This window comes from Macaca fascicularis, chromosome 12 (genome assembly GCF_037993035.2).
Source record: "Macaca fascicularis isolate 582-1 chromosome 12, T2T-MFA8v1.1".
Lineage (NCBI taxonomy): Eukaryota > Metazoa > Chordata > Mammalia > Primates > Cercopithecidae > Macaca > Macaca fascicularis.
This window is the reverse complement of record NC_088386.1, coordinates 115,366,787-115,379,128: the sequence shown is the minus strand read 5'-3', so window position 1 is coordinate 115,379,128 and position 12,342 is coordinate 115,366,787. Positions and strand designations below refer to the sequence as shown.

The 12,342-nt window shown below is 57.8% G+C and overlaps 1 protein-coding gene across 45 annotated transcripts in view; it reads right to left on the bottom strand.

The window, feature by feature from the left end:
* The window catches only part of SPEG (striated muscle enriched protein kinase), a 58,859-nt gene extending 46,990 nt beyond the window's left edge, over window positions 1–11,869 (bottom strand). For 6 of the 45 annotated variants that reach the window (XR_012421513.1, XM_015432854.4, XM_074010254.1 and 3 more), the window contains exons 1-5: window positions 4,710–4,745; window positions 3,669–3,711; window positions 2,772–2,801; window positions 2,089–2,178; window positions 1,670–2,006 (exon numbers count right to left, since the gene is read on the bottom strand). Coding sequence is in view for 29 of the 45 variants with exons in the window: in XM_015432854.4 (XP_015288340.3) it covers window positions 1,670–2,006; window positions 2,089–2,178; window positions 2,772–2,801; window positions 3,669–3,711; window positions 4,710–4,742 (533 nt within the window). In the remaining 16 variants the exon portion in view is untranslated. Of the gene's footprint in view, window positions 1–1,143; window positions 1,244–1,669; window positions 2,179–2,771; window positions 2,807–3,668; window positions 3,712–4,709; window positions 4,746–11,342 lie in introns of those variants that run through there. The other 39 variants (XM_074010253.1, XM_074010259.1, XM_074010272.1 and 36 more) reach the window with 17 other exon arrangements.
* Between the last annotated feature and the right edge of the window lie 473 nt (window positions 11,870–12,342).

Below are 12,342 nucleotides of genomic sequence, written 5' to 3'. Positions count from 1 at the left end.
AGGTAAGGACTGTGATCACCCCCATTTACAGATGAAGAAACTGAGGCATAAAAAAGGTTAAGTGCCTTACCAACGTGACACAGCTGGGAAATGATTGGTGCTAGGATTGAAACCCAGGCAGTCAGAATCCTGAGCCCTTATTCCTTCCAAAGTGTCTGGGTTTCCAGGGGCACAGAAGGGAGGACAAGTAGTAGGGTGCCAGTCACAAGCAGTTCTAGGGGTCCCGAGTTAAGGATATTTTAGCCTACCTGAGTCAGCCACCCACATGACAGACCCGCCTCTGACTGGGGCTAAAGGGGGCGGTGGCAATGCAGAGTGCCCTGAGAGACAGAAACCCCAGCCAGCCACCTGCAGGGAGGAAGTGTCTTCTCTGGGGGAAGGGCCGCGGAGTCCCCAGGGAAGGGCCTCTGGGAAGTGGGTGAGGCCTGGGGAGAAATTGAGGACAGCAGAGGAGGCCTGTTGCTGGCAGCTCTGAGCTCCAGGCCAGTCTCTGTACCATAGACATCACTAAGGAAATGGGTTCCTCCGAAGTTGCCATAGCAACTCCAGGCTCTGGCTGGGGCCTGGTAAAGAAAGGCAAGAGGGAAAGGCAAGCCCAGGGCACAGGAGCACCGGGTAAGGCCAAGAAGATAAGCCAAGGGAGCCTCCCCCTGGCCATGGCCCAACCCTGGCCCTCTCCCCTGCCCACTACTAGCCACTCTATCACCCTCAAAGCAGCCTCCCCCACCAGGCCCCTTCTTTCTCCTGCACGAGGGTGCCTGCCCCCACACCCATGCCCATCACAAACCAGGCCCCTCTCAGCTCCCCAAATGCCCCCAGTACCTCTATCATCAGCCACTCCCCTCTTCCACTATAGCGCTCTCTCATGTATCTGCAAGCCCCAGATCTCCAAAAATGGCTCCAGTGCCTCACTCCAACACCTCCGCTCCTCACACTCCCTCCCAGGACAACCTTGAATCCCACCCTCAGGGACTTAGGGGTTTCCCATGAGAGAAATAATTGTAAGCCCCCTGTCACCATCACTCCCACCCTCTCCCTCCAGCCTGGCCCCATTTCCAGCCCCTCCCTTTCGCAGCCCCCTGCCGCCCCCAGCCCACGGCCTCCTGCTTTCACAGGCCCCTTGCCCCATCTGCCCCTGGCCACCTCACTCTCTTCTCTCTCCTGCTTGCTGGCTTGTTCCCCTGCTCTCTCCTGCTCTCCCGGGAGCTGCCGTGTGGAAAGGTTCTGTTCCTCCCAGAAAAAGGCCCACATGGGAACAGGAATGTGCAGAGAGATGAAAAGGCAGCAGCTGCTGAGACAGCAGGCACGGAGGGGGCCCCTGGGTGGGGGGAGGGATCCTGGGGACAACTGGAGCCTGAATGGGTGAGGCAGAAGAGGACCCCTGAGAAACTGGAGATCTTGGAGGAGACAAGGAAGGGACAGAAGGGTCCAGGAGACCATGGAGATGGCATGGTGAGCCAGGACAGGTGGGAGCAGGGGGATGTGGGCGGTGATGGCTCAGGAGGAGGAGGGAGCAGTGTGGGAAGATGGAGTGGCAGCAGGGGGTGAAGAAGTGCACAGAGAGATGGATGGGGCAGGGTGATGGGTGGAGGCTAACGGAGCAGTGAGGGCAGCGCAGGACAGCATGGTGAGATGGGGCAGTTCGGGCCCAGGTAAGGCCGTTACTTACACGTGGATAGAGAGCGCCCGTCCTCTGTACAGGCTGAATGCGCTGCCGTACAGGTCACTGGCCACGGAAAGGCTATCCTCTGACCCCCAGCTTGCGCCCACCAGATTAGCTCGAGATGCCCGCACCAGCGGCTCCACCCCCAGGTGCCGTGGCCCGGCCCCGGTTGCCTGTGCTTGCCTTGGGCTGCCCGGGAGGCGGCGGGTGCCACCCCCACTGCCCGCTTCCTGCTCCAGGACCGTCTGCCCGCTGCCCCACCAGCTCACTTGCTCTTCCGAGGTGCCTGTCACGGAGGTCGGGGGTGTGTCCAGGGAGGTGCCCACCAGGGTGTCAGAGCCCCCTAGAGAAAGGAGCACCATGAGACTGAGGCACCCCTTGTGGGAAACCCGCCTGCCTGCTCTTTGTACACCCCAGGAGCTCACCCGTGGGGGTGCTGAAGGCCCCGTCATCCCGAAGCTCCAGGCGCTGGGTCCCCTGCACATCGCTGATGTCATCCTCAGCCGTCTCTGAGTCTGGAGAAGAAGGGGTCTGTGTGGGCAGGGCCCTCCTCCCTCTGCCTCCAACTCTTCCCTGTTGCCTTCTGCCTCCCTGCCAACAGCAGGCTCCATCTTATCACTGGCAGGGCTGCCAGCACCTCCTCTCTTTTGCTCCCCACATCTCCTGCCCAGCCTGGGCTGCTCAGGATAACCCCTCCCATGACAGTGCCGTGGCTCCATCTCTGGGCCCCTGGTTACTCACGTTTACCTCCGTAGGGCCCTCCAAACTGCCACCCCCTCCCCATCTGCCAATATCTTAATGGATTATCAGGGCCTCCTCCATTCTCCCTCCTCCCATTGTCAGTGAAAGCTTAAGCTCCTGTGCACCCCCAAAATCATCAGGTCCTAGGTTCCAAGGTTCTAAAGTCTGGGTTCAAGCACCCCAGGAACAAAGAGGAGTCACCTCAGAGTCGTACCGCCAGGGCACTCGACCAACCGCAGGGCCAGCCTGTCCTCTACCCCAAACCAGCTGGAAGGCATCGGGTGCAGCTGAGGCAGGGTGAGGAGAGGCCGGGGCCGGGTTGGAAAGCGGGGGACGCGGGGGGCTAGAGCAGGAGCCAGTTTCCTACCGTAACTTTGCTTTCTGCAGGAGCGGAAAACTTCGCTTCCATAGGAGCAGCAGGAGAGACAGGGACAGACTGTTATCAGAGCGTTTGTGGGGCAGGGCATGGAGGGCGGTCAGGACAGAAGGGGCATGAGGTACCCAGTCCCCAGAGGTGCCCTGTGGCAATGGGTGAGGAGGGAGATACCTGGGATGTGCCCAGCACTGGGGACCCCCATACTTGGGCTGGTTATTCCAGCTGCCCCAGTGGTTCTGGTATCCTTGGCACTTACTGGTGCCGCCACTGGCCACACACACACACACACACACACACACACACACACCTGCTTGTGTTCAGTCCAGCCGCAGACCTGGGCCTCCCATTAGGAGTCAGGCCCACCCTCTATTACAATATTTGCATTGTGCTTTGACCCTTCCTTGCAAACCAACCCCTTATCTGTCTGCATCATGATGTGACAGGCACCTTCCTCAAGGTCCCTCTCTTCTACTGTTGAATTGTCCTCAAACATGCCCAGTGGTTAGGTTAGGAGCAAAGGTTCCTGGGAGTATTTTCAACTTTCCCAGATTCTATCAGGTTCTATGCCTCAGTTTCCCTCTAGCTGCCATGACAAGCAGGAGCCACATACTGGTTGCCAAAGCATGGCAATGAACTCCTTCCCACTAGGCCTCACATGGAGAACACGGCACCCAGTGTGCTAGCGAGCCGCCCTCCCTGCTGCCGGGTCCTCTCTCAGCTGTAGGGCACAGGGGGCCTGGTCGGGTGGGTGGTAGATAAGTGTGGGGTGTGTGGGAGGGTCCCATATCTCATGGGCTGTCTTCAAGGGCCTTGATGCCTCACAGAGGGACAGGGACCAAGAGGAGGAGTAGGCATGGGCTAGAGCAAGGACGCCCACGGTCCACGCACCATGGGTGAGTCGGCCAAAGGCCCGGCGGGAATGGCCGGTTTTCTGAAAGAGAAAAGCCAGAATGAGTAGTTGAGGGGGAGGCTTGTTCTTAAGGTCCCTGTGCCTCCCATCCAGTACTGCAACATCAAGCAGAAACTCATTCCCTGGCCAGTGTGTGTGTGAGAGGGGAGGTGGGCAGAGACCCAGAGTGACCAGCTTCCCCGGTAGGGAATGGCTCCCCTGCCTTCTTCCAGGGTACCCAGCTGGGCTCTTGCGAGGAGCGGGGGAGGAAGGAGAGAACGGCAGGCTGCAGGTGGAAGCTGGAACGTCCCACTGGACAGAGGCTCACAGCCTGGGACCAGGGCAACAGCCCCAGAGAAAGAGGATAGAAGACGAGGTAGTCAGGCTCAGTGAGGAGAAGGAGAAGATGGAGATGCGGGGGGCAGGGTGCTTGAGTGACTGGGAGATGAAGGAACGAGGGCGCAGATTCCTGCTGGGGGAGGACAGATACCTGGGTAGGTGTGGGGGAGGGATGTTGGGGGCAGAGGGCCAGAGCCTCACGAATGCAGGAGGCCCAGGTGCGCGGAGGACAGGGCAGGGCTTGGGGAATGTGTTGAGCTCAGCGCGGATCCGTGTGCGTTGCATTCAGGAGCTCCGAAGATGGAAGGCTCCAGAGTGGGGGGCTGGGGCAAGCCGGGCGGGGGGCCGGGGCCCGGGGTTGAGGTTGGACAGAGGAGAGAGAAGAAGGGGTGGCAAAGAAGCAAGTGGGCGCCCCACGCCGAACGCTGCAGCGGGGGTCTTCCCCGGTGGTCGCGGGGATTGCGGGCGATCGAGGAGCGGGGGGATCTGCCCTTCAGCGCGGGGAGGGGCCTGCGCGCCCAGGACGCAAACCCGGGAGCCCCTAGATCGCGCCCGGCCCGCCGCCTTCAGCGGGGCTCGGGTGGGGCAGGCGCGGCTCCAGCGCCCCCTCCACCGGGCCCAGCTGCGGTGACCCGCCCTCCCTCCGGGGCGCCCAGGCCTCCCTGCCCCCTCCCGGCGCCTCCCGCCCCCGGAGCCCTCACCTGGAAACGCTTCTTCACCCACAGCTTCTTCATGGCGGGGGAGGGGGCCGGGCCGGCGGCCGGGCGAGGAGGGGACGGGCGGGGGCGGGGCGGAGTCGGAGGCGGGGCCGGGGGCGAGCTGGGGAGCGGGCGGGAGCCGGCGCGGGTGGCGGAAGGAGCCCGGGGCCTCGGGAGCCGGGTGGGGGTAAGGCGGCGACGGCAGCGGCAGCGGCGGCGGCGGCGCTGGAGTCCGCCCCTCCCTCGCCAGCCTGCACCCCACCTGGGGCCCCTTCCTTGTCCTGTCCCCCTGCTTACCCCGGGGCGGCCCTCACCTGCCTCCCTACACGACCACCAGTCACCTCCTGACGCCGAGAGCCGCGGACCCCCACCCTGTATCTGCCTCCTGAGCCCTAGGCACATGAGGAAACTGAGGCACAGAAAGGGGTGCAATGGCCTCTAGCTCAGGCCACTTTCTGGCAGCCCAGCGCAGCCTCCTCCCACCCTCACCTCCTCCCACGGGGCCTCTCTGGAAGGTCAGCAGCATCTCTACTTGCTCATTCCACAAACATGCGCGCACACACACTGTGCCAGGCAGAACCGAACTCGCCGAAGGGCACAGCGCCGGGTGGGGGCGCCTAGGTCAAACGCAGGGCAAGGGTCCTGGAAGGTGTGGACTGCGTGTTAACATGGACTCAGACTGTGAAAACCCCCAGGCTTCTCAAGGAAGCCAGAGAGGGCTTTATCTTACCTTACCTCTCGACTGTCCCATGCGCGCCCCCTACCCCCATACATTCATACACACAAGCAAAGGTGCACAGAGGTACCCCCTTATTCACAAAGTTGGCCAGTATTCTCACTCACAGGGAAGCACACTCACCAAATTTTTTGTGTGTTCCACCCGACCCCTGCCCTGTTCAGCACTATGCACACTTGGCATACACAAAATTCTATCCTCCCTGTGACCATTATAGCTATGTTTCTTCAGCGGTTACTAAGTGCCAGGCACTTTACAAATGTTACTTCATTTACAAAAACCCCATGAGCTTGAAACCCTAATCAATAATCCTATACCCATTTAATGGACAAGTGACTGAGTCTCAGAGAAGTCCTATCACTTAGAAAAAGCCATACAGGTGCTGGGATTCCATGTGTCCTGGAGATGGGAATTATCATCCCAGTGAGCACAGGGAGTGCCAATCCTGGTTTCTGAGTTGTGACTACTGAGTAACTATTAACAGTTATTGCATGTTTGGTATGTACCAGGCATTGTGCTAAGCACTCTATGTGAATGAGCTCAGTTAATCCTCATGAAAAGAGGAAGACTGAGACACCGAGCGGTTGCTTGCCCAAGGTCACACAGTCAATAAATTGAGGGAGCCAGGATTCCAACGTAGGCAGATGCATGAGAATCACTTATGCCCAGGAGGTGGAGGTTGTAGTGAGCAGAGATTGCACCACTGCACTCCAACCTGGGTGACAGAGCAAGACTCTGCTTCAAAATAAATAAATAAATAAAATATAGGGATAGACTGATGAGTTTTATTCAGCCTGCACAATGTTTGGGCTGGAGCAATCATGTCTGAGCTCAGCACACCTCCCTCATTATCAGTTTCTCCTTGACCCCTGCAGTTATTTGAGTTTGTGGCCCCTTTATTTTATTTTAGATTTCTTTACTGTTTTAGAGACTAGGTCTCACTCTGTTGTCCAAGCTAGAGTGCAGCGGTGCCATCATGGCTCACTGCAACCTCGATCTCCTGGGCCCAAGAGATTCCCTCCACCTCAGCCTCCTGAGTACCTGAGACTACAGCTGCATGCCATCATGCGCAGCTAGTTTTTAAAAAATATTAAATAGAGATGAAGTCTCATTATGTTACACAAGCTGGTTTTGAATGCCTGGGCTCAAGCTATTCTCCAGCCTCGGCTTCCCAAAATGCTGATATGATAGGCATGAGCCACTGTACCTGGCTGCTTTTTTATTCTAAAGTTTAGGTCGTGTTTTGTGCATTCTGAGTGCATACAGGTGTTCTTGTTTCCTAGAGCATCAAAGCAAATTACAAGTACAGACACATGCACAGGGACATGCGCTGAGAGGGCACATATGTGTGTCCACACTCATTGCAGCCAAAAGACCCTGAACACCCATGGGCACTTTCCCTGTACACCCCTAAACACACCCACTCATAAACGGGGAGCTGAGTGAGGAGAGGGGGTAACTTGAGCCCCTGTTCCCCAGGAGAATCCGAGGGGCTGGCACATTCCATGGCAAAAATAACCAATGGGCAGCGGGCGTGAGTGACGGGACAGCTGGGCCCAGGAGGGGCCGGCAGGATTCTGTGTTCCTGCTCTGGGTCGGCACTGCTCACTCTTTAGGGCTGGCCTGGAACGTACTCTACGTGTGGGCCTCCCCAGCTGGTCCCAGGTTGCCCCATTTTTCTCCCATAGCTGGGCAGCTGTGTCTCCCTGCCACTCACCCAAACCCAGACTTCCAATTTCTGCACTGCCAGCATTTCTCTCTAACCAGAGAAAATTCAAATCTTCATCCTATGCCACAAGCTCCCCCCCATCTCCCTTTTGTCTCCTCTTTCCTGACTCAGTTCAGTTTCTCCCTTCTCCCCTCATTTACCACCCTGCTCTGTATTTCTGACATACTATGTAATTTACCTATTTACTATGTTTATTGCATATTGTCTGTCTCCCCTCACTAGAAAGTTATCCCCTGGAGGACATACATTTTGGTATCCCTCAACCCCCTGACTCGTGTATCGAAAGCACATAGTAGGCACTCAATAAATATGGGAGGGGGTGGCAGAGCTGCAGGTGGAGAGCGTAAGCAGTGATGGGAATGGGGACAGTAAATCTTCCTGCAACCGCTTCCATTCATCCAGCCTTCCCTCTTCTCTGTCCTAACCCAGACTCTCTCCCAAGAGGTCTTCAGCCAGAGGAGTGACCATCTCTCATTCCACTCAGGATTCTCCTGGAGGGGGCCCCAGAGCTCCTCTCTGCTCCCCCTCTGGCCTCTCCTCCACTCGCTGGTCGGCACTTGGCCTACATGGATGTTGACACTCCCCATACCCATTCCCAGCTCCATACTACTTTCCACCTGGCTTCTCTAGCCAGACATTCTAAATTCCAGGTGAAAAAGAATAACTGCAGAATATTCCTCAACACAGGTTCTGGTACATTCCTCCACCCTTTCCTTGCTTAAATTGGCCCTCTCTCCCTATCTCTAAGCTCTCCCCTCCAAGCCTTCAAGTCCCCAGGATGGTTCATTGCCATGTATTGATCTCTGGCCCTTCTGATTAACACCAGAATCTTCCAGACCCTGGCTATGAAGCTCCAATTAACACACCATGTGAGCATCATCAGTTCACCTCTTCTCTCAAATGTGCTTTCTCCTGCTTCCCCTCTGCCCTTTACTGTAGGTCTGCCCTTTAGCCACACACGCACACCCACAGCTTTGAGGGTAGCACTTGTGCAGGTGGGAGCCTGATATTTTGAAAAAGAAGAATGCCTGCCTATCTTGGAGACTAGGCCAGAGATGGATTTGGGGATACTGACGGAGAAAGATGGTGACGATGACAAATCCTCGACAGTATTCCCACACTTCTCTTTCTATGGACAGGTAGTATGGACCCAGACTCAGATACCTGACTTTCAGACCTGGCTCTGACACCTCACTAGTCATGGGAACTTGGGTAAATTTCCTCTTTGAACACCAGTTTCTCTATATGAATAATGGTCATAACAGTAACCTAGGGTTTGGAAGATTAAATAATTAAATGAGACAGGGTACTTATGCATGTTAAGGATTCTACAAGTATCCTGCATTTCTGCCATCTTCACCCCCTTTGTTTCCTATTCTTTCCTCATTTCTACATCCCCCAAATATCAGCACCACCACCCCATCCTCCAAACTCTCCAGGCTGTAGCCCACTCGCCTTCTCATGACCCCAACCTCCCAGAGCCATGCCCAAATCCTTCCATCCTTGAGCTAACATATCTGGCTTCAGGAGTGCCAGGAACCTAGCATCACTCTGTCTTATTGAGCCAGCAATCCCAGCCAGGAAAGCGTGTCCTTCCCTCTGCAGCCAGGTCCTTGCTTGGCTTCCTCGAGTACCCTGAAGTCCTCCTGCTGTTGTTTCCAACCAAGAAAGTTTTCCATGAGTAAGTCTGAGCAATGCCGAGCTGCTTGCCCGGCTGCCCTGGAGCAGGAGCTACCACTGGGCAGGGGCTGGTAGAGGTGGGCAACAGAAGGGATAGGAAGCCAGATTCACCCAGTCAGTCCCCAGCATCACCAGAGCAAAGCCCCTCCCTCCTCCAAAGCATGTGGGATAGGTGTAATAATTATACACATGGTTCTTTGCAATGGGACAGACTGAGGCCTCCAACTGTTCTGCTACCTTCTATCTGCACAATCAGGACATGTTCTCAAAGGTTATTTGCTGCAGTCCAATCCTCTTCCTATTCTCATATGAATGTCAAAGGGCCCTGATTCGGCCCCACAGCACCCAGGGCCCTTTTCTCACCCCAAGCCTCTCAAGCCTGCTGTTCCACCAGAGCAGCCCAGCCCACTGTCCGCCTGGCCTCTGTCTAGGTATGCCCAGCCAGGCTCAGCTCTGCTGACCACACCACCAAGACTGCAGAGGGGCTAAGCAAACAGCCCTGCTGGGGGCTCTCACACCTCATCACCGCTTCCCACTTTGAGGGACCCAAGTCAGGCCAGGAGGCACCCATCTTGAGAAATGCCAGGCCTGGGCCAATCATATGGCAGCTACTTTCCCAGCACTCTCCCTCCCTCTCTTGCTCTCTCCTCTCTCTCCAGAACTTCTTGAGGAGTACAAAGCCCCCACAGCCAAAACCAGGAGGACTGGGTTCTTAGCTCAGGGATGGCCATAACTAGCTATGTCTCTAACTAGACTAGTACGTCTTAGGCAGAGCTCCCTGACTTTTGGCCCACAGTGTCCTTGCCTGTGAAAGGATGTGTTTGGAGCTGCAGTTCTGTGTGGTCCTTTCCAATCTTAAATAACATTATAACCGTTACTCTCCTCAGCTCTTTCTTTCCCTTCGCTAATCTCTCCCCCAGTCATATTGTCATCAACTCATCTATCTTACCCTTTGATCTATGTTCTATTTTCAGCCCTCTTTGCCCCTGGGGGGACCAGAGCTGAGATCCCCAAGGAGTCCACGCCTTCCCCAGCCCCAAGGTCTGCTAGAATGCACCCCATCCCCTGATCCCAGGCTCGGGAAGCCTGTACCTGTCCAGGTGCTAGGCCAACCAGGAGAAGCCAGCCATGGTTCTCTCTGGCCCAGGCCTGGCCACAGACACTCAAGGAAGGTGGGCAGAGCAGGGCTGGGGGAGAGGAGATGCTGATGGAGAGAGGCCACCCCGGCTCCCTCTCCTGACTCGGTTGTGCCCTAGAGACTTCTTGCCCTCCCGCTGCTGAGGGCTTTCCTCCCTGTGTCTCCTCCCCAGCCTCTAAGGATTTACCCCTGCACAACAGCACCCAGGGGAGTGACATGTCCCTCTTAAAAACGCCCAGGGGAGTGAACTCCCAGCTCCTTGCCATCTCTCCCAGCTGTAGCCTACTTCCTCAGAATTCTGTTTCTCAGGGCTCAGCCTGCCCAAGGCTCTGCCTTTGGCTAGAGAAGAACTACTTGGCTTACTCAAGGGCTGAGGAAATCAAAAAGGAAGCCCCAAAACGGACCCAAGGCTAACAGCCTTGGCCTGGCCTCCATGGTAGCCCCAGCTGGACCATGAGCATTGGGCCCAGCCTCCTGCCCTCCCCTTCTGCCTTAGGCCCTCAGCTTTTTCTTCACATTGCACCTGGAAATCTATGGGCGGTGGTCAAGTACTGGTCCAGAGCATGCCCCTTCCATGTTCTGGAAACATCCACCCTGGAAGCTCAGGTAGACATGGTCCACGAGCTTCCCATACCAGCTCCACATGCCCATCCCTCACCTGTTTGCACCACCACACAGAATCCAGAGCCCTCCACAGCACCTAAGCAGGCACACGCCTGCATGTAGACTCTCAAGCACTCACCTCCATTCATGCCCATGGGGCCCTGGCCCTGGCCCTGGCTCCACCTCTTCCGACCCTGGACCCTGTTCACACGTGGCCACCCATAGGCCTCTTCCACCCTGCCTAGAGCTGACCACATCAACCCTGCCACGGCAATGGCCTGCAGGAAGCTCTGAGCTATCCCTTCAACCGTGCAGCCTGGACCAGAGGAGCTGTCCCCCTCCTTCGGACACGCACTCCCTTGTTAAGGGGCTGATCCGAGTGTCAATCTCATGTTTAAATTATGGAGCTGAAGGGCACCCTTTCCCCCAGGAGGCTTTTCTCTGCAGGAGGTTGAGAACTTCCACCCCAGAATTACCTGAGAGGCAGGAGTGGGTCTCAGGCTTGGCTTACCAACTTCTTGCTGCCCCTTGACCTCTGACCTTCCTGTGGGGAGCCTCTCTACCTTGACACCCCATTCCCTGCACTTGGCTCTTCATCTCACTTCTGGGCCCGGGCAGCCAAGAAGCCAGGGCACCTGGGAAGAAGGCGGAGGAACCAGTATCTAGTACCTTACCCATGTGGCCTGGGCAGCCCTTCTCTACCTCTGAGCACCCCGCCCCTGCCGGGCGCGGCCCCCACCTGCCCATTACCTCCGACCTCCAGCACTGTGAGCACCGCCTCACAGGAGGCCCGACCCCGCTCGTTCTGGGCAGTGCAGCTGTACACGCCGGCGTCCTGCGCCCCGCAGCGCCGCAGCCACAGGCAGCTGGGCTCGGGGGCCGGTGCGGGCAGGAGTTGCCCATCCCGGAACCAGTGGAGGCTGGGTTGGGGCGTCCCGCTCACCACCACCCGCAGCCGCACGTCGCTGCCCGCGCACACCGCCGCGTTTTTCAGGGGCCGCAGGAAGACCGGCGCCTCGGCCACGGCCGCGGGAGCCCCGCCGCCGGCCCCCACCTTGGCCCTCTTCGGGGGCACCCCGGGGCTGGGGGGTGCCCTCGTGCCCGCGTCCTCCCCTCGCGTGCCCCGGGCTTTCTGCATGACCACCGAGAGCTGGGCTGGGGGGACGCCGGAACTGGGCGGCCACGGGGGCACCCGCGGGACGGTGCCCTAGGAGACGATTCTGGGGGGCCGGCGGCCTGTCTTCCTGCTGCCCGCCCGCCTTCGGCCTGTGCTACCCAGAAGGTCACCGGGGCGGCCGGCGATTGCGCCTGGGGGCTATTTTTAGGCCCCCCGGCTCGGGTTGCGAGGGAGCCGTGGAGGGAGGGGGCAGCAGAGGAGGGACTTGACTTCACTCGGCTCCTTCTCTCCCTCCAGGAGCCCCCATTGCCGGCCCGGCTTAAGGGAGTCCCTGGGTATTTGTTCCAGGCTCTCTCCTCCGTAGTGTGCCTGGCCCCCCATGACCCACTGCAGGGAGTCAGGTTTTTCCTGGGCTTAATCCCATTTCCCTTCCTCCCCTCAGACCCCTCATCGCTGCCGGACTCGGCTGGGAGGGGAGGAAGAGGAACGGTCGTGGTGAGATGCTTGAGAGGTGGTTTGGGAGGCAGGCCCAAGTAGAAGTGAGCAGACAGCTCCGAAAAGTGACCATGGCCTCCCCCGGCGCCTCCATTACAGCTGGCGAACAGCAAGACCAGGAGCCTGGGAATCAGGTGG